This window comes from Salminus brasiliensis, chromosome 12 (genome assembly GCF_030463535.1).
Source record: "Salminus brasiliensis chromosome 12, fSalBra1.hap2, whole genome shotgun sequence".
In the NCBI taxonomy this organism is placed as follows: domain Eukaryota; kingdom Metazoa; phylum Chordata; class Actinopteri; order Characiformes; family Bryconidae; genus Salminus; species Salminus brasiliensis.
In genome coordinates, this window is record NC_132889.1 from 25221650 (window position 1) to 25245011 (window position 23362).

A 23362-nucleotide genomic window follows, 5' to 3' on the forward strand; every position below is an offset into this window, starting at 1 on the left:
GTACAATATTACTTATAGAATAGAATAGAATAGAATAGAATATAAATATCACAAACATACTTGTACAAAAAAACTTTGTAACATTGATCATAACACTTTTCTGGCATTCAGATACAACTGAAACATTGTCACATTACATGGTGATCATTATGAATGTGTAATGTCTGAAGAAATAGACTAGACAAATGATGTTCTCTGGACATTACTTGAAATACTTTGCTCTGACTAGAACATGTAAAACACTGTTTAAAACAATGCATCTTTGGTTAATAGAGCTAACAAAGTTATTATTATTTATATTTTCTGTAATATTTGGTGTATAGGTTCTGCATATGTAGGTTTAGTATAGGGCTTGAGTTTAAAAGGCTAAAGAGACCAGTCCTTCTCTTTCCCAATACCTTCCTTCCACACTGAGCCTGAAACAGGCCAAAGACTGGAGAGTCTTAACCACAGCTATTTTGTCACAAACCAGAACCACACTGCATTTCATGCAGATGACAGATGGATGAATATTGAATAAAAATAAAGGACTGTAGTAAACACTGGCTTAAAGAGTCATTAAGTATATGTGTTTGCATCAGAGGGAGATGGGAGAGCTCCAGCAGCAAAAGAAGTCAAAGCTCCAGCAGTCAAAGAAAACTGACTTCTATAACATCTTACAAAGATTTGATTTAAGGGTCAAAATGGACAGACTCCCACTAGCAACTTTTCAAAAAAGATATCTAAATTTGTGAGAGCATTCTTTCCTTTGGTTTACAACCAAAAGGATTTCAGCCCAGCAGCATGAAGTAAAATGAGTGGAATGGATCTTTGGCTTGTCTCAAATCCTTGAGCTGTCATGAGGCAGTCTCTTTTTTTTCGGTCATCCACTGCTTTAGCATCTGGTGATTGAGGTCCTGCTGCTGCTCCTGGCTTCGGTTTTGGCCACCAGCAATCGGAGAGAATCTCCTGACGTCCGGATGATCTCCCTACCGCTGTGACAGACAGAGAAGGAAACAGAGCATTGGAGGGTTATTTTGGTCTGGATAGCAGTAACTGAGCCTACTAGTGCCAAGAATGCCTGCCAGATCTCATCTGTGAAACCTCAGACTTCCCTCTTTAAGCTTTTATCTGAACCTAGGGACAGGCCAGAAGGACACAGTCTCACATGGTTGACTACAGGTTGTGTTATTTATGTACTTAAATGTCTACTTTCTGACCCTTAAAATTGTCAGTATCTCCTTACTGAAACATCCCACCTTTTTATGATGGCAGAAGCTCATGGTGTAGTGCAGGTAAGCTTATTAAGTGACTTAGGACAGAATACTTACATGTGATAGTCTACGCCCACAAGACTCACTCCATTCACAGCCAGGATGCGATCACCCAGCCTGAGTCTCTGGCACTGGGCAGCTGGTGAGTCTGGCACCACTGACTTTACATAGATCCCGCTCATCCTCAGAGGAGTTTTCTACAACCAGAAAGCACAAGCATTCAGTAAAGGAAGAAGGGACTTCCAATAGACAGGAAATCTAAACACATTTATTACAACACTTGCGTCTGAGCGGTTTTATGTTCAGAAAACCCAATAACTTTCCAACCCCTGCTAATCCCTTAAAATTGAATTGTTGTTTTGGTAAGTGGGATTAGGATGGGCTATATTCTGATTGGCTGCCCTGTTTTGTGCTTCATTCAAAAAGCACTGAAACACAGAAAACCTCATGAGAACTGCAAAAGAAATAGGCTGGAGCTAAACTGCAGTGAGCTGAATAGATGGAGAAATGTAAATAAGCTTGTTCCTGTGAAACCAGATAAACTGCAAATTTCAAAGTGGCTGTTTTTAAATTCTTTATTTCAAAACAGCAAGGGAAATTAAGTTTTTCCTGATAGAGACCCTTTAACGACCATATTGAAGTTTACACGTTTAGAACTATTTGCTACTATGCTTATTATTACCACCATTAACCATCATTATTTTTACCATATCTACTATGATTTTATTAGTCGCATTATATTATGATTTTATTAGCACACCCACATGGCGGTACAGTGCCTTTTAATCCATGAGTGGTTCCGACCAGAGGAGAACGGGTCTCCCTTGTGAGTCTTGGTTCCTCCCAAGGTTTCTTCCTCCAGCTCCGAGAGAGTTTATCCTTGCCACTGTCACCTTTGGTTTGCTCACTAGGGTTCTTGGGTTTTTGTTTTGTTGATATTTTGTTCTATTACTGATTCCTGATTTACTGAAGCTGCTTTGTGACAATGGAAGTTGTAAAAAGCACTATACAAATACATTTCATTTAATTTTGATAAAATCAAAATAACGAATGTGTGGATGAATGTGTGGTTGGGAAAAATTTGATCTTGATCCCTTGACATTAAAAAGGGAGTACCTCAAAATTTCTCGCGCAAAACATCACAACATTTTGTTGCTCTTCTAGCGGTATCACTCGTTCAGTTATGTTACCACTGAAAAGTGTTAGGTGGTGTCAATCACTTTAGAACTATATCAACATGCTAAAGACTGACTCTGTTCCCCACCAGATCTACCAGATCATCCGTATCTCAAATTACAATAAAGATCCCTTTCCAGGAAACTAACTGGGAACTAACTTGGAGCTAATCCTATTTTAATTCTGGCTTTAGGTGACATTACTAAACAGGAAACATAATACAAATCATCTCCATAAATGGTACACCATCAAATTCAGACAAGTGCTTCTGAGGACAAATGTGATGAATCACTTAAATAAAACACTGGGTTATTGTCCTTGAGTGATAAAGTATAGTGTCATGAACAGATTGCCAGCAGGGCACACCCATTCCATCTCACTGTCCACATTATATTGTTTGTGCTACTAAATGACTAGAGGTTCTGGGAAAAGCAGGGGGCCACCTCACTTTCAGTCATGAGCTCAATACAGCCACTATTAGTGACTTCAAAAGAGCCCTGGCTAGGCCGAGGTAAAGCCATTTACCTCCTACTGAGCAATTTCCAGTAAAAACCTGACCCCCTCCACATGTACCTCCATACCAAGCTCCCCAATCAGCAACCTTGAACACAGTAGGAGTGCTAAACAATGCTGCCTTTATTGCCTACACATGTACCTCTCCTGTACCAGCCTAAACAAGCAGCAATTATTTTTAGGCACAGCAGCTGCTGACTGGTCTAGTTTTGGAGCCTTTGAGATGTCAGTCAGACAAGGAGTTCAAATTACAACTTAAGACTGGATTTAAAGTAATGGCTGTTATTAAATGACAATGTACCAGCAAAGCAATATTACACCAACACACAAACTGCCTGTCTCAATTTGTTGATTGCTGCCAAGCCATATATAGAATATGTAATTTAACTGAAGATAGCTGAGAAATTAATAAAGGGTTAATAAAGGGTAAATAAATGGGTTTCTTGCCTGTAACAGATTATTTTTGCCTGTAGTTAAAAAGACCTCTCTATGTGAAAGCAAAAACAGCTCAGCACTAGAAGGCATGACAAGCCCTTTAAATCTAAGTGTATATGATCTGCAGACTGTGCTCACATGAGTGTAATCAGATAATATCCTACTACCCCCACTGAAAAGATCTTTAGACCAAAGCACAATCTTACAGCCCATGCATTAGACCAGCAGCAGGGAAGTGAACATAAATGAGGATTTAAGGCCACAGTAAAGTCTGCAGACGAAAAATGAATAAAAATAAATTAAGCACATGTGCTGGAGGAGGACACGCAGTAAAGAGAGGGTCAAAGATCAGTCGTCCACCCCTCCCCTTTGAAAAAGTGATCAAATAAATAAATAAATAAATACAGTACTAACCAATCCATCCACCAGTGCCAAGCCAAGGCCATGTGGTCCTTTTGACAGCTCTACAGTAAACACTTCATCTCGCTCATCCTCATCCTCCTCTTCTTCTTCCTTTCTCTCATCCTGTTGACCTGCAGCTCCCATAAGACCATTCCCAACTGAGGAACCAAAACAATGATATCACATCAGTTCCTTCATATGGTTTGTCTCAATGTTTCAGCCTATATTTACTTAACCCGTTTACAGAGCTATATAATGAAAGCCTAGCTACAATGTCATGAAACACTGACTCTGACCTGCCTACAAGATATAGGCTACAAAAGTACCAGTCCAGGATAGCTTAGGTCATTTTGGTCTAGCCTGCATCAGGTAGTAGCAGTGCTGGCTTGGGAACAGCAGCATGAAAGGGAAGAGAGAGATCTACAATCTAGCTAACTTCAATAGCCAACATCCATGAACATTAAATAGTATGTAGCAGTACATTACATTTAGTTTAACTTCACATAGAATGGTAACAAACTGTGACCAAAATATTAGCTTGTGTAGGCTTCCTTTTATGGGAAATGTCCCACCCTCCTTTTAACTTCCTCTCTTCAGGACTCATTACTGTTGACAGTGATCAGGCCTACGAAAGTAGTGTCATTTACAAATGTAAAAACAGTATTTAAGATATATCTAGTAATGCTAAATGTCTAATGCCATGTCTCCAAAGAGCATCTTGAGCAGGTTAGGAACACAACTCAGTGGAGTATCATTACTGAGCAGCAAAGTGGATAAAGTGTTCAGACTAAAGGGCAATTCCATGAACTCCATGCATTATAAATGTTCAAATCACATGTATCAATTGCTGTGTACTAGGCCTGTAGAACCACAGGGGTCTTGAGTGTGTGCTATTCTTTGCATGGTCTGCTACTTTTCTGGTGTTACTCCCCCATCACAACAGCAACAGTAACACCCCCGCTCCCTAAAACTGTTCACACCCCAGCCTAGCACCCCGAACAATGCCAGTCCTGATTAAGATTCCACCCAGCAAACCAACTGTAAATTCCCATGACGCTTTATCCACCGCTCTTTTCTCTCCTGACATCACCACCTCGCTGTAATTCTTGCTCCAGATTATAGGATTAGCCCGGCTACCAAAATAGCGTGACGTGTTAGAGGGAAAACTAATGTGGTTGAACGGGAGTCTCTTTGATTGGAGTGGGGAAATTCACACCCAGTTCATAGAGTGCTGTCAAGAGAAAAACTGGATGACTTGTGTCAGATCTGTTCAGTTTGTTGTGGGGTGGACAGCACAATTGGAAACATCAAGAATGCACAACAATCCAGTCATTACTGGGTTCAATGAATTGGTGCCATAGTCCTTAGTGAATGAATACTGACCCCCCCCTTTTTTTTAGGGGGCTTAAAGCTTAAATTGCCCTATGACCATATGTAAAGGCTAACCCCCGCTAGTCATGTGCTGAAGGGAGCTGAATGGTCACTTATGTTTAATGGTCACTTTTATGATCTGTTTCAAAGAGAAGTTGGATATAGAGCTCTTATAGTGAGACAAGACTGCCTTAGAAGAGGCTGGATACATTTATCTAAAGACCAGGTTAGGGATTACACAAATAGACAATTTCTGTGAACATGACAAAATTTATAGAGGTTGAAAAGGTTAACTTTTGGTGATATGAGTTAATTGGGATCCCTCTTCACACTTCCTCCTAACACTAAATGAGAGCCAGAGCACACAAAGCACCACTTTCTCATCCACCCCCCTGCCCCCGCATGACCTAAGCACTCCGGTGTCCAAAAACAATAGACCTGAGGAGGAAATAGCCCATCCTTTGAACTTGGGGAACACCCCACAGAGCGAACATGTCTGAGACCTTCTCTTTGAGTCCCGCTCGAACACGAAATGAAAAGATAGCTGAAGGGGGAGTGGTGGAGACAGCGCTCCAGGTCATTCATATTAACCGTTAACTCAGCAGGGTCAACTTGTACTTCTTATTTCCATGCCTAGCTGCAGTATTCACATCCCTCCGGCTACCGACCATGGCTGGAAGAAATAACTGTGGCAGATTTACTGACAGCAGAAGCATTTTTGTTTAGCAGAACCTGGTGGAGACAGAGGTAATGTGTGCCTGTGTTTACAGCTACCGTGTCCAAAATTGTTCAGAAGAATGGTTACCTTTCTTGTGCTGCCGGCCCACTGCCTCCTGCAAGTTGGCCTCTAGCTCAGCTAGTTCAAGGCCTTGGGGTGTGTTGGGTGGGGTAAGCAGGCAGGACGGGTCCAAGGCCAGGCTCTTGTGGTAGCCCAGGTCTGTTTCCCCTGGCAAGTTACTCTGGAGCTCCAGGCTCTTTAGTTTCTGGGCCAACACTGCTTCACAAGAGCTCAGGTCACCAAGAGACTCCTTGATGTGAAGGGGTGATGCAGACAAGCACAGATGATCCTCTGTTTCAGAACTAACACCGACAGTTGAATCAGGGGTGGCGCAAGGGGCATGGAGCTCTGGTTCTGTGCCAGATGGGGAGGATAATAACTGTGTATACTCCATCAGGTCCTTGCCTTTTTCCAGGTCCTGAAAAAAACAAACAAACAAACATATGAAAGATAATAAATGTATTACCAAATACAGCCCAAACACCGCTATGTAAGAGACGTTAAACATCCATAATGTTTAAAGAGAAGTCACATTACCTGTGGAGGTGGCAGTTCTTTTTGTGTCTGTGTGATGGGGAGGGTGTGGATGAACTCCTGCAAGAGCTGAAGCTGGGAGACGAAACCTGGCTCTGTAATGGGCTTTCCGAGCTCCAAGTAAAAGGTACTGTTGGGCAGGATAAGTGGAGGATGATTGTCGAAACTCTCCAGGATTTCAGCTAGGAGGCAAGATTAGCTGTATATTAGCACATGAACAGCATTTCCCATCACAAACATACTGCCATCCATGACCAGGTTAAGTGGCAACACAAAATTGCTTAGACTACGAGAGGTTTGCATCTACCATTGTTTTAATACTGTCCTGCTGCTGCACTCTACACCACAGGGTGATCTCCACCACAAGATACCAACAGACACAAATTCCACCTTCTACTTAATGATCAGCTGTGAGAGACAGCTCATATTAAAGGGGAAAAGTAAAGCTCATTGAAAGTTCAATGAACTATTGCAAGACTCACACGTTTGGAGAGCAGCTTCTGCTTCCTCTGGAGACGGAGTCCAGCAGGAGGGGCAGGTCCTGCCTGCATTGTATTCCCTCAGCATGTGATGAAGCTGAGCTGGGTTGAGGTGTGTGAACTCAGCTCTAAGAGATGGCCAGGATGCCTACAGACAGAACAAAAGATGAATAGTACGGTAGAGGGCAAGACAGTAAATGATTTATAACCACACTAAAGAGTTTCATAGTTTTTACGATATAATAATCTAGTGAAAAATCTAGTGACTTCACTGTGTCACAAAAAACCCTAAACCGAGGCTTTTAGAATGAGGGTGAAATAAGTTAAAAATGTTAATAAAATATTTTACTGGTCTTTCAGATTAGAGTTTGCTATCATTTTGTAAAACAAAATAATGTATTACATAAAATAAAAAACAAAGAAATCAACAAAAACTAAGCATATTCCGGTTTTCTACGGCAAACAGCTTCAGGGAAGAAAGACGCTTGCATTCTGGATACCAAATGCAGATTGGCAAGCTGATCCGCCCACTGGCTGTTTCCACTTACTGATGTCTTGAATGAACAGTGTTAGAAAGTCCAATACCTGGAGTTTAAAAATGTGCTCTGCTGTTCTGCGCTGAGAAAATAAGTGCAGTTGTCTGTATAACAATAACGAATCATTTACAATTTTGCACAAAAGCTCCATCTCCTTACTACAATATTTCTGGTTCAGAAGTACTGAGTGGTAAAAGAGGTCTCAGATGTGTAATAGGGTTGAAAACTGAGTTTTACATGTGTTTGGTAGGTACTATACTGTACATATTACTGACTAGCAGTGCATCATGTGTTTATATCAGATGCAGAGCTCACGTTCTTGGTGTGTGGTGATAGTTCAAGTGTTTAGGGAATAGGAGGAGGGGAAAAAATGATTCTTAGATGCATCTTGAAGCGGACATGGACAGAATTGTCCATGTCCGCTTCAAGATGCATCTAAGAATCATTTGTGTTTCTTAGTTAATACACTTTATGTTGATATAACGCAAAAGGCGGAAGTAAGAACCAGGGCTTTTACACTGTGTTGTGCACTTTAGAGACGAGATACAGCGCCTCGCCTCTAAGATATTTTACTGTCACAGTGATCCCCAAACTCTAAAATGTGATGTGCCACAGAATCTTATGTCACCATAACTACACATTTCATGTAATCCAAACAAGAGCAGTGAATAAGAGCCACACGGGTGCAAATATAACATAGAATAGGACACAGAAGAGATACAGCAGATCACCAAAAGAGTCTTAGTTACTGTAGAAGTGCATAAATTCCTACATGTGAAATGTTAGGCCTACATGCTAAACTTGGCCTCTCAGCAGGCGCTCAAGATGCCCACTGTGTCAAGACGACTAGAGAGAGTAAGAGTACTATGATTTTCCACTACTGCAAAACCTTCCAGTTGACTTGCCACATCACTACCATTTATTTTTTTAATAACAAACATATTAGAAGTAAATTCATTATGGATTCTTGAGCTTTAAATGTACCATAAAATGAGCCACACAGTGAGAAAAAAAATCTGTTTATATAAAAAAGATAATCAATAATAATTTTAGAATTACATCACAGGCCTTTAAATCGTAATCAGATCGTGAGGTGTCTAGGGATTCCTACCTCTATTAGGGAACTATAACTTGTAGGGTAAAATAGACTGAAATGCTTTTTTAATTGGCAAACTAAACTAAAATGCCCAATATGCCATCCGGCCAAGCAGCTTCAACTGCTCTGCACATTTGGTTAATATACTGGCAAATGACAAAGTACTGGGAATGAACACTGTATTTCACAGCCAAGTCCTTTTTATTCAGAACAGAGCCCAAAAAAACTTAAACACTTATCTGTAATTAACCAACCATTTTTCTTTGGTCATATGTCAAGCTGCTACCACACACACACACACACTAAAATAAGGCAACGTATGGCGCTTTTCGGGAGTGTTCAGAGGTCTCTGCAGACATTCAGACAGTCTGAACCTAAACAGATAGGGTGATGACAGAGTCACTTAAACAGAAAAACAGAACCACTCTGGGAGGAACCTTCAAGTTGCCCCAAAATGCCAGCTCATCAGCCAGGGGCCTCCTGAGGAAAACTCCCATTTACTTACAGCTGTCTGCACAAAGAGGGGAGGCTGATGTCAGGGAGCTTTTTAAACACAGGCTCTTCTTTCCAAAACACTTTCATCTGTATCCACCTACTACTTCTTGGGATGAATGCATATGGGAATTTCCTGAACTTGCATGGGCCGAGCAACCAACAGATTTTGAAAGTAGTTGCCATTGTTGTGTTGATCTGAAGAGCAGTTTTGCTTTAGAATTTGGGAATAACAGACAGGAGCTATGGACAAACCTCAGCACATTCCTGGCAATGCCATAAACAGTGCCCTAATGCTCTCAGTAAGGCAGTCTAAGAAACGTCAGACGTGAAAAAGGGGAAAGCATAATTGGTTGAGCACATTGTTGGCTTCATATGCAAACCACAATCTGTGCTCTAGTGCCATGGGTGGAACAGTTAAAACCAGGTTCCTAGCAACTGTCCCACGCAACTGCCGTTAATGCTAAACAGAGTCAGCCAAATTGTGCTCAACTGCAATATGAGATAACGTGAGACAGCTCTGCCAAATCTTCAGGAAAAAATGTTTTTTCTGTAATCTATGTGCAAACAAAAATATGGATGAACCAATGGACATGCTAAAACATGATTATGACTCCCATTGACAATTCAGAAGGTTTAAAAAAAAATGTATGCAGGGCAGCGACGATATGACACCACATCAATAACACAAATAAATGCACTTGTATGTACACTATATGTACACTGTAATGGAACATCTACACATTACACCTACAGATGCTTTTGACATTCCATTCTAGATCCATAGACATTAATATAGAGCTGGTCCCCCTCCACAGCTCTAACAGCAAGTTTGGAACTTAGATTCAGCAGAGTGTTGAATGTGTTGCTGTGGTTCCCTAAACTCTTCCCCTTTGGTGAAATTACTAGGAAGTAAAGGAATCTCACAAATTAACTTTCTGCAACAGTGTCATCCTATTACAGTACCAAGCTCCATCTTTTACAAATGCTTGTAAAGGCAGACTGCATGGCTAGGTGCTTGATTTTACACACCTGTGGAAATGGGACTAATTAAAATACCTGAATTAAATCATTAAAAGTTGTGTTCCAAATACTTTTGTCCATAAAGTGTACATATACTGTTGTATATTAGTTGCAAAAATAGTGCAAAAGCCCAGAGCTTTAATATTCTCACACTTGATGTAATTACAGTTAGATAGGGGAAACACTACAGTACTTGACACAACTGTTTTTCCTGACAAAAACAGATTTGCAAGTTTGCTGATCTTTCAAAAGGCCACAAAAGCAGAAGAGCAGAATAATCTGGTGGTGATGAGTCACGATGAGGGCTCTGTGTGTGGTCTGCTAAGGAACACGAGGAACTACACGTGGTACTCCGCACATTTAGCGCCACATAAGCTTATTTAAAGTCCCTCTTTGCCCGAGTGCATCTGACTAACTGTGAATGAGAGATAAACAAGATTTAAAAGCCTGTCTCTCTCCTGGGTGTGATTATCTAATAGGTTTAAATCTAAGGAGTCAAAGCTCTCTTACTTGGGCTCACTAAAAACTGACTTTTGTGTAGTTTGTTTTTAACCATTGGGCTATGCCTATCCCTGGAGAACTCCTCAGGTCTTTCTTTTCTGAAGAAAAAAAAAACAGTTATTTGACAAGCCTTATAAATCTCTTACTGGGTTAGATGTGTCCTGGTGACACCTTGTAACTTCTGAATAGCCCTTTTAATTTAACAGTGTGCCATATTCTGGTCAGTTTAATGCTGGGAGCACACATACACAGGACAACTTCCTCCTGAGATCCTGTATTTCAATGGACTACAAAGGGAACAGCAGACTTCAGAAAAAATAGCTACATCAGTAACGCTTTTGGAAGTCACTTCCTCTGTAGCTCATTTAGGTGAGAGAATATTAACCCATCTATGTTCTCTCATTTGTTTTCTCAACAGAGAAACACTGATGAATAAGCCACATGAGCAAGGTTTAACTACGTCACCCACAATATCCTGATCCAACTCTTAATGGGGAACTATACAAACTACATGCCACAGCATGTCTGCTGGAGTTTCGCTTAGATGACGTCAACTTAAACAAATGGCAACTCTTAGTTTTGGCACCTGCAGCATGCCGTACAGGAGAGTTGCCCGCAGTGAATAAAGACAATGGAACAGTCATAAGGAAATAAATATTATCACATTAACCAAAACACTGTCACATTAGACTGCACTTGACACCTTAAGCCAGCCCCTTTGTTGAGGCAACAGGTTTGCTCAGTGCTGCCTGAGGCATGAGGTCATTTCTGTATTTATAAAGGGCCTCAAGGACTTTGCAAGGGTGTGTTAAGATCATAAAGATTCTACCTTATTTCCCACTGCCAGATCAATGCATGACTCTTTTGATATGCTAAATACAAAAACTTAATAAGTTTATTTCTTGCAAATGTATTCAAATTTTAGTCATAATCAATTTTCACTCACTATATAGTATGTGCTTCCTCCAAGTCATATGAAGTAAACCACCACATCATTGGACATCTAAACATGATTGAAAAGGAGAACCCTAGCTGCCAGTTCTGTTACATCAGCCCACATATGCCCCACTAGCTCACATCGCACGGTGTAATGGTTTTGCCAATGGTGCTCTCTGGGAGTGTCACCACAGAGCAAATCAACAACAGGGTCAATGTTTAGACTGCTGCATCACTCAGGAGCCCATACAGTTTCTAAAAACCAGACAGATATGTTTGTCTGGGGATTTAACACAACAGATGTTGTTTGCTTTGTACAAATACTCTACATTCAGGCAAAGCACACAGCAGTTTGGTTTCTATAGTGGAAAAAACATGCCCAAAGCATACCTGTAGTAAGGTCTCCTTAGGTGTGGCCAGCAGGTTCACCGCTGATGAGAGTTTCTGGAAGAATTCAACAGCCAGATCACTCAGCCCAATGCTCTGGGTCCAGTCCATCAGCAAGTCCAAGTTGGCTCGAATCTGCACCCCCCTAGACCACTGATAGAAACCTCCTCCAGAACCTTTGAAAATAACAAAATTCACTTCTAGACACTCCTTAAATTTCTACATTTCCTTTATATGCAGGAAAAACTAAGCAAGTACTAAGCAATATAAAAACATTGTAGGAGACAGAAAGGTGTGATGAGTGGTTCTGACCTCTTTCCATTAGAATATTGAAGAGGGAGGCGTTGGTAAAGAAAAACAAATAGGCCAGGAGCTGCGAGGAGATCTCTGTGTGCACCTGGAAGGTGTTAAGTAGTTGTAGCGCCTTCTTCAAAACATCCAGGATGTTGCTGACACTCACTGGCATGCGCAGCTGCCCACTCTCAGAGAAAGGGTTGCTGTCCAGCAGTCCAGGTAGCACTGCATACAAACTCTGGGCAGAGAAGAGATAGGCTGTTTTAGACGCTGTGACATTTTGTACACATAAACAAATGCATACATGCTGACAGATTGTAAATTAATGTCTTTACGATCACAAAACGTTTTTTGCAGTAAACAGAGTCTGCAGTTGTTAGATAGTTGGATATCAGTAAGTCTCACTAGTCCAGTGTGATACGGAATCTGCTCTTCTGAAGATACTGTGTGTTCTTCCTTAACCCACAGGAAGAACGACAAAGACAGACTTCCAGTCAGAGCATAGATATACGTCTAAACTAGGCCCTGAAGAACATCACAGCACTGACAGTCCATTGTTCCTATTGCAATAAGAGTTTTAGGAATTACTAAGATAAGAGAAGCTCACAAACACACTTGCATTCCCCTCTGGCTCAACCTCTGCATCCCCCATTGCACAGATAACGGTCAAGATAACACGCAAAGGCTACAAAGACAACTACAAATAAACAGACTGGAGGTTTGCTGGTATTTTATCATATAATTATAAAATTAAAACATTATCTCATTATCACAGTTAATTAGAAAAATCTCAAAGTATACAGAAAACATGGCAGGAAGTTCTGCTTACACTACAATTTGACCTGCAGCAGGAGCTAAGAGTTAGAAGATATGTACCAGAGAACTGCAGACATTTGTAATCGTTACCCCCACACAGATACAAAAACTCACAGATTAACATTCAAGAGCAGCCTCTTCTGACCTGCCACAAGGCCAAGCACATGAAACATAACTGAAACCTAAAATGGAACCCTATTTTCAGCAGCTGCTTACAGCACTGTAATTACATATTTACAAGTGTGACCATGAGTGTGCACTCCATCTGGAGACTTATATTTATGTAGCTCATAAAACTCAACATACACTCTCATCCAGAGTGGCTTTGAGAAGTGCTTTGATTTCTTGGAGTCTTTGGGCCTCTTCACACTGGTTGCACTTAACACACTAGAGGTCAATGAGTAATCCATCCTGGACAAAAGGTCCCAGCCCACATCACTTCTCCTTCACTGACACATTCCTCAGTCATTGTCCAGGACCATGACATCACCACAACTGCCAGTCAGATGCACATAGCGAGGATATTACTAAGACAAGTCACTCAAATACGTGGCTGACTCTTCAGATGCTTAGTGATCCCACTATTGAAATCACAGTAATTACACATTCCTTCAGTCACAGGACTCTCCATAGATCAAAACAGAGGCAAGCCTGGGAGGTAACATGTCCCATTTTAGTACACATAAATGGAGAAGTGAAAAAGTTTAAATGAGGTCTCTAAAATTCATCACAAGCATGTGATTTAAAAGCCAAAAAAAATGCATTTCATGTGGAAACATTGCTGTAACTTCCTCATTTTTTATTTTAAGAGAACAAGCCGTTTGTGAAAAGCTATTATATAATAATGAATCATGAATATTTTTTCAAATCTGCATATCAATTGTAGCACTGTTATCAGATCATGGTACCAAATGCAGGCGCTTCCAACCACAAACCCAAGTGGATTTGATAACTGTCTCCATTTCTCTATACTGGTTGTCTAGTGACGACAGAAGCCCTCTTCCTAAGCAGGAAACAGACTGCGTGTTCACGGCACTATTCCGGCTCCACATTCACAGGCCACAGCTGCTTCCCTGTGAACTTAACAGCAGGCTGCTGTTGGGTCACTCTGTCCTTCCTGCTCACTCCACCATAAGCCCTCTCCACCCTCTCTCTATTCTACATGCCTCACAATTCAAGACAGACCAGGCGAGTGTGTTCTCTTGTGCATGTAATGGACATTTGAGAAGTTTATTGGACTCAAGCAAGACTGTAGACTGTAGACTGTGCACTGTTAACATCCAGAGCTCTGACAGATCTTCAGATCCATCCGGTTCTCTCGATTAGCACAGTTCACTTGTAAGCAGTGCCTGACTGCAGTGGAATATGAATGTTTCTGTTCAGAAATTAAATCACAAAAAAATTTAACATTTCGGACTGTGCCTGTGCTTGCAAGACTATATATAGCAGCACTGTAACCAGGATACGGTCCTGTTAGGTAAGCTTTACTCAGTGGAGGTGTAGCCATAATGTCTGACTGTTTGCAAACCAGTCCTCAAAGTAGAAAACATTATGAAGCTTAAAAAAAAACTATGACGCTTGGAACATTTCCTGAGCAATTAGACAATAAACTAGCTAAATTTGCTAGACAGTTCAAGGAGGTTCACATCTCAAAACCAATGTTCAAGGATTGGAGAATCTAATTACAGATTAAAAAAGATGTGTAATTTAATGCAGATAAGTTAGAATTCTAGAACTTATAACAACATGTAGGGAAGGGAGAATTTGGACCCTGTGCAATGCTTCCCAACCTTGGGAAAATGCAGGACACATGATTGTTTTTGATTCCATTGAAGGAGAGGGACAAATAATCTCATACACTCATCTCAAACAGCCGTCGCAGGGCAAATCAGTGTGTTTCCACTGCTTTGTTATGATTTTTCTCTGGCATGTTCACCAAAGAAAAGAATGGTGTTTACACACAGATGTCCGGTTAGACATACTTATTGCACACTGCAGACCAACCATCAGGTCTACACAAGGTAGGCTGTGGTAAACCGTGCTAACATTAAACAATTTTTCTATAGGTTTGTGACTTTTAGGGAAAGCAGGAAATAGGGAACTGGTCTGTGTATATGGTGTCTGAGAAAGAGGAGCTTACTTTAGTAAGGTAATAGACAGTCTGCTGGAAAGTAAACATGATGACCTCCTCTAGAACAGTCATGGCCTCCTCACTGGCAGTGCGTGTGGACAGGATTTGAGAATTTAATTCTGTAGGAAGAAAGAAACAAAAGGCAATTAAGCAAATTCTCCACATACATACACTTTCAAAATCCACTACTTTGATCAACTCGATTAACAGCAGACAAAAAACCACACTGCTATCAAAGTTAGTTGAGTTAAATAAAAAATAAAAAAAAGCCTGAGAACCTTTGCTCTGATTGTCCTCATCCTGTTGGGTCCATGGCAGAAGCATGGGCACCTCATGCTGGATGAAGTGCAACAACTCGATGGAGTTGGCCATCCAAAACACTAGCGGCTGCAGGCCTGGGATCAGTTCTTCCATGCCCAGCAGATGCACCTCCTCTGGCTCTGGCTGCATGTCCCCAGAACCACTGCAGAACAGGACGAATAAACATCATACACTAAGCATTCATGGTAGAAAGAAAATTAAGACAGACAGGTAGTTAACAACATTTTCTGTGGTCAAAAACATACAAAGATAAAGGTTGAAAGGGAGTTCAGAAAGAATATATTTCCCTCTAACTCATATTTCGTATTGCTTCATTTACACCTTACAGAACATTTGCCCATTGTAGAATAATAGTAAACATAGGAGGAAGGAGGGCTGGTGGACAGCTGTACTACAGCTGCAAATGCTTAATTTATCTACCAGGAAAGCGAGATGATGTCCAAAACATTTAACACATTGAAGTAGCTAAATATTTAAATTTCTAAACATATCCTTGATTTACATAAAAGATTAAGCACGCTGAATCAAAGGACGTTCAAACCATAAAGCCACTAAAGTACTTGCTTCATTCCTGTGGCCTCCTTTTAAGCTGTTAGTCTTTTCACCTTGCCGCAAAACGTGTGAAGTGATTTAAATTAGGATCTACCGTGGCTGGGCAAAATGTCTGTTTGAAAGCCTGCCAATTCCAAGACATCACACAAGTCTGCTGAAGCTTTGCTGGCAGACTAATTTAGTACATGAACACTCAGCAGCAACTGACACTGCTCAAGTATCTGGGTTGTGTTTGGGTGCCTAGAGTGCCCTAGCTAAGTAAAGAAAGTTTTTTCTTTCACATGTAAAGATTCTGGGATTAGTCTCCATAGTTAATGATACTGATGTTGAAAAGACGTTGACATCAATATTTTAAGCCGACGCATCATTTAAATTTTTCTTTTTTCATGATTTTTGCTTTTTAGGTCTCTAAGACTCCTGGTTCAAATAACAAATGCTTTTCCTCATAACCACAATGTAACTCCTCCGTGAGGTCAGCCATTTTTAGCTCCAGTCAAGTCAGCTACATTCACCGTTTTAAAAAATAAAAGGCATCAAAAATGTGAGATCACCTGAAATTAGCCTGAAACAAAAAATCATTTGTACACACACAAGTTTCAAAGACATACCATACCAGCACTGGGAATGACCATGTTATTTTAGTTTTCAAGCAGAAATAAACTAGCCTTTATTAGCCACTGGTAGGGAAGTTATTTAGATCCGTTTTTCTTGTAGCCGCTAAAAGCACTCTTTATTAAAGCAATGTATTCGCCTTCCAGCTACCTCAGAAGTTCCAGTGAATACGTAACTAAAATGTTAGGGCAAGAATGAACTTTGGACTTGACTGTAATTTATGTTAATTAGTTTGTGTAGGGAATGGCATTAATACACTAGACCACATACATTTTGATAAGGGGACCCCACTGCACTGCTGACTATTACGTTGAAGCTCAATTTTAGAAAATAATTTGCTTAGATTAATTTAGATGATTCTGACTAATCAATAAATTCATTGATACATAAAAAAATAACATTATTGTAGGGTTGCCAATGATGACTTTTTCAGGGACATGTGAAATTAAGCAAAACCAGTCAGAAATGAAAATGTTCTCACAAGTCTGGCTGAAGCGCTGCAAGCTCTTTTGTTCTCTCCTGTGAGGGAAATGGAAAACAAACATTCATGTTAAAAGATACTTCTTGTTAAATAGGTCATTAACCTCACACATGCCTGTGGTATCAGCTTATAACCTTTTGAACAAGTCATTGCTGCATCAGTAACCGTTCTAACTGCTAGAAACTGCAAGAATGCTGAGGACAGTCATAAGATCTGTGATTTGACTACTAAGTTTTACTTACCCACATGGTGAGCTGAATCTGGTTGGCAATTCGCAATAACAGCTTGCGAAAGTGCGCCAATTCAAAGCTGGCTGCTGAGTGCTGGATGCAGAGACAGAGCAAGAATGCTGGAATCAGTTTGGGACCTCTTTCTCCTGGATCCACCATGGTGAGGATCTTCTCTAGCACCTGGTCTTCTTGGTGCTGGTGGTAGGAAAGTGAGAACACTCTGTCCTCCTGGTCTCTCCAGTTGGCTTTCACTCTCCTATGGGTCCTTGGCTTTCTTACAGAGGAACCACAGGTTTTACAAGGTGAATCTTCAGCTGGGGGACACAGACTGGCCATCCACGATGGCATCTTCTGGGCATCAGGGGCTGTGGGATCCTTGAACAAGAACAGGTAGTGCTGACCCAGACCCACCAGGTCCCCTGGGAAAAGCTCAGACTCATCCTTAATTGGAATACCATTGCGAGTGACAGGGGCTCCATTGAGAGGTTGTATTAGGGTAAGAGTCCTCTTGCTGCCCTCGGGTTGGGGATTGGTAGCGTCCAGGCGCCGCACACAGCAGTGCTGCGGTAGCACGTCAGGTGCATACAGCACCACATCCAACTTCAACCGCTCCATATCTTCAATGGGATCACTGCAGCAGCCAAACACACAACTGTTCCCGCTCATCAGGTAGATGACAAAGTCCTGTAGGGGACAAGAACAAGAGATTTCTATATAAAAAAAAACGGTTCAGCTGGCACCAAAAGATACTGACTACAACAGACTGCAAATGGCCACTGAGATTTTCCCCCACTATAGCGTCTATGAATTAATTAGGTTAATTAGGCTACATCATTAAGCCCACTTAAAAAGGAATGGACTTGGACAAATCAGGAAATTTATCAAAGGTTCCCACAACTCTCTGTAAAGAAACGGGTGCAAAGGCTAACCAGTTGATCCTAAGTAACTCTTTGCCTTTGGGGATTTGCTGAACTGACTGGCATATCGATGTGCTAATCTCTTAATTTACGATAATCTCTTCCTGAGCAATTGCATCAAATCGCTTTTAATGGAGTATTGTTTTTATTTAGTCAGTAGAAAGGACACAATTTATGATACATCTCCCAGTAGAAACGTGCTGTGAAAGGGGGGCAGCAAAAGTACCACAGAAAAAGGACTCAAGACAAAAAACAAAAGACTGTGTCAAAAGCAGAAAGGGTCTGAACTGATTACAGCTTTGTACTGCCTCAGCTGACCTCAGTCTAAATACACATGGCAGAGTGCTACCTGCACAAATTACAGCTTCGAGTGCAGCCTCATCCCTCTGGAATGTTAACTCCTGTTTACAGTATCATTAACCTTCAGACGATACTCACACACTATCAAAACAACCAGTAGGCACTTTATTGCTTTCTTTGCGTAGAAGGAAGCACTTACATTGAGCTGTGATTAATGCAATGGCAAGGTCAGATAAACACATAGAGCTGGACCTGAACATATGATGTTATCAATAACTGTTGTGTTAAAAAGTAACTAAGGCTGTCTCTGCTGCAGACCAGGCTGTGTGTTTCTTAGTGCTTCACACGTCCCCACCCAGCCTCACAGAAAAACACTCACATACAGGCACGCCGCTCTGCATACTCAGCAGCATTCACAATCAAGAATAAACAGCGTAGGGGCAGTTTCCTGCTCCTGGAAATGGGCTTGGCCAGTCCACAGACTATCACACTAGCCTTCACAACAACAAAAAAGGTACTGCTCACCAATGAATCACCACAAAGGCAAACACGGTCAACAAAGCAGCGTAAGATTACAGTATAAAGTTACTCTGTTTTTATTATCTCAGTTAGAAAGAGAAAGTAGAAGTGGTGCATATCCGTTGTGTATGCACATGCTTTGTGTGTCCATCTATTTTCCCTCTCCAAGCCTTTAATCTGTTAGATCTCAGCGTGACACCTAACATGTACAGAACGTTCCTTTCACAAGTTCTGCCAGAAGACACACACTTGGCTTGTGTGCAGACTAAGCTTTTGGCAGTGCCTATGTTGATTCTAGCCCTGCTTCCCATCCCTAAATGACAGGTCAAATCCCGGAGGCCCAGAGATCACCTGTCTCCCTCGTGGCTGCCTGTCTGCCTCAATCCACTCAGACAAGGGCTAATCCAGCAAGAAGCTCCCTCCCACAGTGCAGCTACACACGTACCACACACCACAATGGCTGCCCGACAGCAAGGGTTCTCTTAAACCAGATTAAACTTCAATTAAAGGCCTTAATGTATAATCAACAAGGCAGGGTACATTGTAGGCGTTTTTTTGGGGGGTACGTTGACTGAAAACACCTTCACTTACCTTATGATAATGCCAGGTAAACCAATTACAGAGTTACTTTCCTAGTTTAGGACATATCATAGCCGAATGCTCTGCTGGTATAGAACTACTGAACCTGCAAGTGCAATGCTTACAATCCATTCTTATCACGTACACACACACATACAAGAGGCAACAGCAAATGGTAGCTACCAAGCTGTTTTTTAGGTCGGCAACATAGCCTTACTTGTCTGTGGCTGTAGCCCTGCAGCAGGAGGAAGTAGGGAAAATCGAAGGGAGGGTGGATGGAATACTGTGTTGTGTTGTCGTCGCTGCTTTCCGTCTCTTCTTTTTCTGTGCTGAGGCAGCGAGCCTCTGCGTCGGCCTCAGCCTCTGGGTCCTCCTGCAGTGCCACTGCTTTATTGACCTTGCAAGCTTCTTTCCCCATGGCAGAGACATCCATGTCACTCAGGCTCCTCCAGATGCCGAGGCTGTCCAGCTCACCGCAACTCCCATCCACAAATAACGAGGTGACCCGTGAACGCACTTTCTGCAGCTTCCGAACCTGGGCATTGAGACCTGGGGTGGAACAGACAGGAGAGATGAGGAAAGGACATATAGTGAAGAACCATGAAAAGGAAAGGTGCTAGAAATACTTATATTAATTTTTTTTATGATACGGTGTCATCTTATGACATTAATTAAAGTTCACGGCTAACTATGTTTCAGGAAAGAACTGATTGTACCTAATTAAACCATGAGTCAGCATGTCAATTTCTCTTTTAGATAAACAGCATTAATGCACTTTTTCACATTTTGGATGAAAAACAACGGGGGGGGGAAAGGGTCAGGAAATGCAGTTAAAAGTTGTTAACTTCCATTTGATACCACCCATGGCTTCATGGAACTGACGTAACACAAACACCATTCAGCTCAGCCCAGGGGCCATTAAGCACTGTGGAATGTTCAGAGGCCAAGCTTTCACACCCAGCAGTTCTCTGGGCGTTATCAGCTGTGGAAGTGGGCGTCTGTCCACATTGTTCTGCAGAGAAGGCAGTGGCAGGGCCTAGTCTCCACCAGGGAACCCTGAGAAAGCCCGTAGCCCTCTGCCAAAGTCAACAGGGTCACACATTCTCCAGAGTGCAGGAAACAAGCTTCCATGGAAAGAAAAACAAGCGGGTGCTTGGACATGCTGTAGGTGCACCAGCACAACGTGAGCTTAAGAAATGATCGGACTAGTCCAATAAAGCACACTTATGATGGACTAATGTGACCATCTTGTTTCCTTTTAAAAAGGAAAGTGGTAAAATGCATCAAGTCAAATATTAATTCCTAACCTAAAGATTAGACTAACTCTAACAAGATCTCTGGCCACGAAAGGTCAAGTTAATTTACGCAGATTACCTGCAGTAATTGTGTCTTTGTCTTTGGCACTACGCTCTTCAACGCTGCTTCTTTTCTGGATCTCAAACCGTCTAGAGAACCCCTCTTTGGGTTTCCAAAGTGACTGCAGCATAAGAGGTTTCTCATTGTCGCCAACAACCCGAAGACACTCTGTCTTCCACTGGTGGTCCACCCCGGTCTGGCCAATGACATCGCAGAGCACATATGCATCTGGATCTTCCTTTTCAAGGCAATATCTGTAAAGCGTTAGGAAATACACATTTGATAACAGACTTATTGACAAGAAAGAGGTACAAAAAGGCAGTTATTGAAGGAAATTATCCATAACCTAAATAAATAATAAATAAATAAAACAAACAAAAAAAATGAACTATTGTAGAGAGAAGCTTTTACCTCTCCAGGGCCTCTTTAACTAGCTCCTTCGCACTGGACCGTGTCGTAGCCAACACACTTTTGTAATTGGTCCCTTGACAGATGTCACTGCCGAATATTTTTAGGATGCCTGGGGCAGAGAGCTGGCTGGAGAGCTCAGAGGGGTCATCGGCTACCTGCAGGTCTCCTGACATGTGCCTGCCCCCCTGGCCCAGCCCACTGTCCCGCAGGAGAGGACTCCGGTTAAACACAGTGGTCAGCCTGTTGTTGTGCCGACGGATCTTGCTTTTGGCTGGCTGTCTGATGCCAGTGCTCTCCATGGATTGGGTGGTAATATCAGATGCGTTGGATCTGAGGGACAGAGAAAGAGGATGAGAGAAGGGGATAACCTTTAAGATGTGTTGCGGCTCTACTCTTCTGTAGTGTGTCCATCCACAGGACAATAAGGACAGTATTCTTTTAAAAGCATTCCATAGACAGTGGACCAAAGACGGATACCCTGGACCCATGAGCAGACATTTTATGCTTGAAAGAGGATTGTGTTTTACTGGCCAATACTAAATGAAAAAAAAAAGAAAAAAAAAAAAGAGACAGCAGACAGCTCAGTTATTAGAGGGGTCAAGGCTCCAAGTCAGCCAATCAAGTCAGTGTATTGAAAATCCAGATGATAAAAATAAGCAAATACATAGTGTTGTTAAAAAAATCAACATCGAATGACTGATACTGTAGTTTAGATTCATTACAGACCTTTAATTTATTTAGTATTTAAGAAAATCATACTAATTGCATGGACCCAACAATGTGACCCAAAGACTACGCAGTGATACTAAGAGAATTTACCATGAATTTAAAGTAGGCTTATTAAAACATGGAAATGATCTATAATTAGGCACGAATTATACTCTGTTAGTATAGTTTATTTAGTAAATATTGATAATTCAGTAACTACTATACATTATTTAGTAATTGCTACGAAACTAATATGTGTCTGAATTGAAGTAAAGCTCACATACAGGCCTTTAGGGTTTAGCTAAATGCTTAAAAAGGGTTACTGGAAAACTCTTTTGGTGTTATAAAGAAAGGACCTTCCTCAAAGGTCTTTTTTCATCATAGAAAATAGGAAATATTACACATTACACTGTTCTGTTTAGAACCTTTAAAGAACCCCTTTTACGGTTCTAACCGTCATCTGACTGAAGCTCTATAGTAGCAAAGAGGTTCATTTTCACCACTGAAAGAGGACTTACTGTAGAGATCCATTGCTGGGCTTTCTCCCCAACTTCGCAAGGCTTTTTTTCGGTGACCGGATCAGTAATCCGACAGGAAAGCCGAGAGCTTGTTTGGGGAGTTGGTTGCTTCGCTCCTCTGAGATCATTTTCCTCACAAATTGAGAAGATCTTCTTACATCAACTGATATAAAGCGAACTTACAGCGTACAGGTCAGTGTAAAATAACGAGTTTCTAAACGATGGACTGCGTTAGCTGGCTACATTATCCGCAAAACCGACGACCGTTAGATTAGCCTCGTAAATCATCCGAGCTCCGACATAAAGCTCAACACTGCCATTCACGATGCAACCGCGCTCTGGCCTGCGTCTGTGGCTCTCTCCATGCCGACCGTCAGTTAAAAGACATTTTCTCCCCTACATCCTACAAAACACGCTGCTACTCCTTCAACGAGCGAGACCTTTATTTACATATGAGATAAAATATGCAGTTACGTATCCTTAAACTGCTCAAACCAAAACGATAAAAAGACAATAACGATTAAAATTATATATTTTGTCCACTAACGTTGTAACTGTAGCTAACTAACGTTGTGAATCACACGCCGAGTTTTCCGCTCAGACCGAGAGACTCGGCTCTCGAGCTGCAGCGCGTGGACCTGTTTGAAAAGTTGCTCGCGCAGCGGGCTACGGCCGTGACGTCACCCCAGAGGAGGAGACAGTGCT

The 23362-nt window shown here is 41.5% G+C and overlaps 1 protein-coding gene across 2 annotated transcripts; it reads right to left on the minus strand.

Annotated features, from left to right (window-relative positions):
* On the minus strand, window positions 1-23306 carry radil2a (Ras association and DIL domains 2a). Of its 2 annotated transcripts, XM_072693897.1 has the most exons (16): window positions 22658-23306; window positions 21432-21761; window positions 21039-21274; window positions 19882-20213; window positions 17362-18033; window positions 17120-17157; window positions 15432-15616; window positions 15163-15272; window positions 12225-12444; window positions 11916-12088; window positions 6945-7089; window positions 6466-6644; window positions 5956-6346; window positions 3792-3937; window positions 1311-1450; window positions 1-974 (listed from the first exon to the last, which is right to left on the minus strand). In XM_072693897.1, the coding sequence occupies exons 1-16, from the start codon at window positions 22783-22785 to the stop codon at window positions 875-877; spliced, it is 3525 nt and encodes a 1174-aa protein (XP_072549998.1). In that variant the 5' UTR covers window positions 22786-23306; the 3' UTR covers window positions 1-874. The 2 variants fall into 2 exon arrangements, with proteins under 2 accessions (XP_072549998.1, XP_072549997.1); XM_072693896.1 differs by lacking the exon at window positions 22658-23306 and having other exon boundaries at window positions 21432-22606.
* Window positions 23307-23362: the final 56 nt, after the last annotated feature.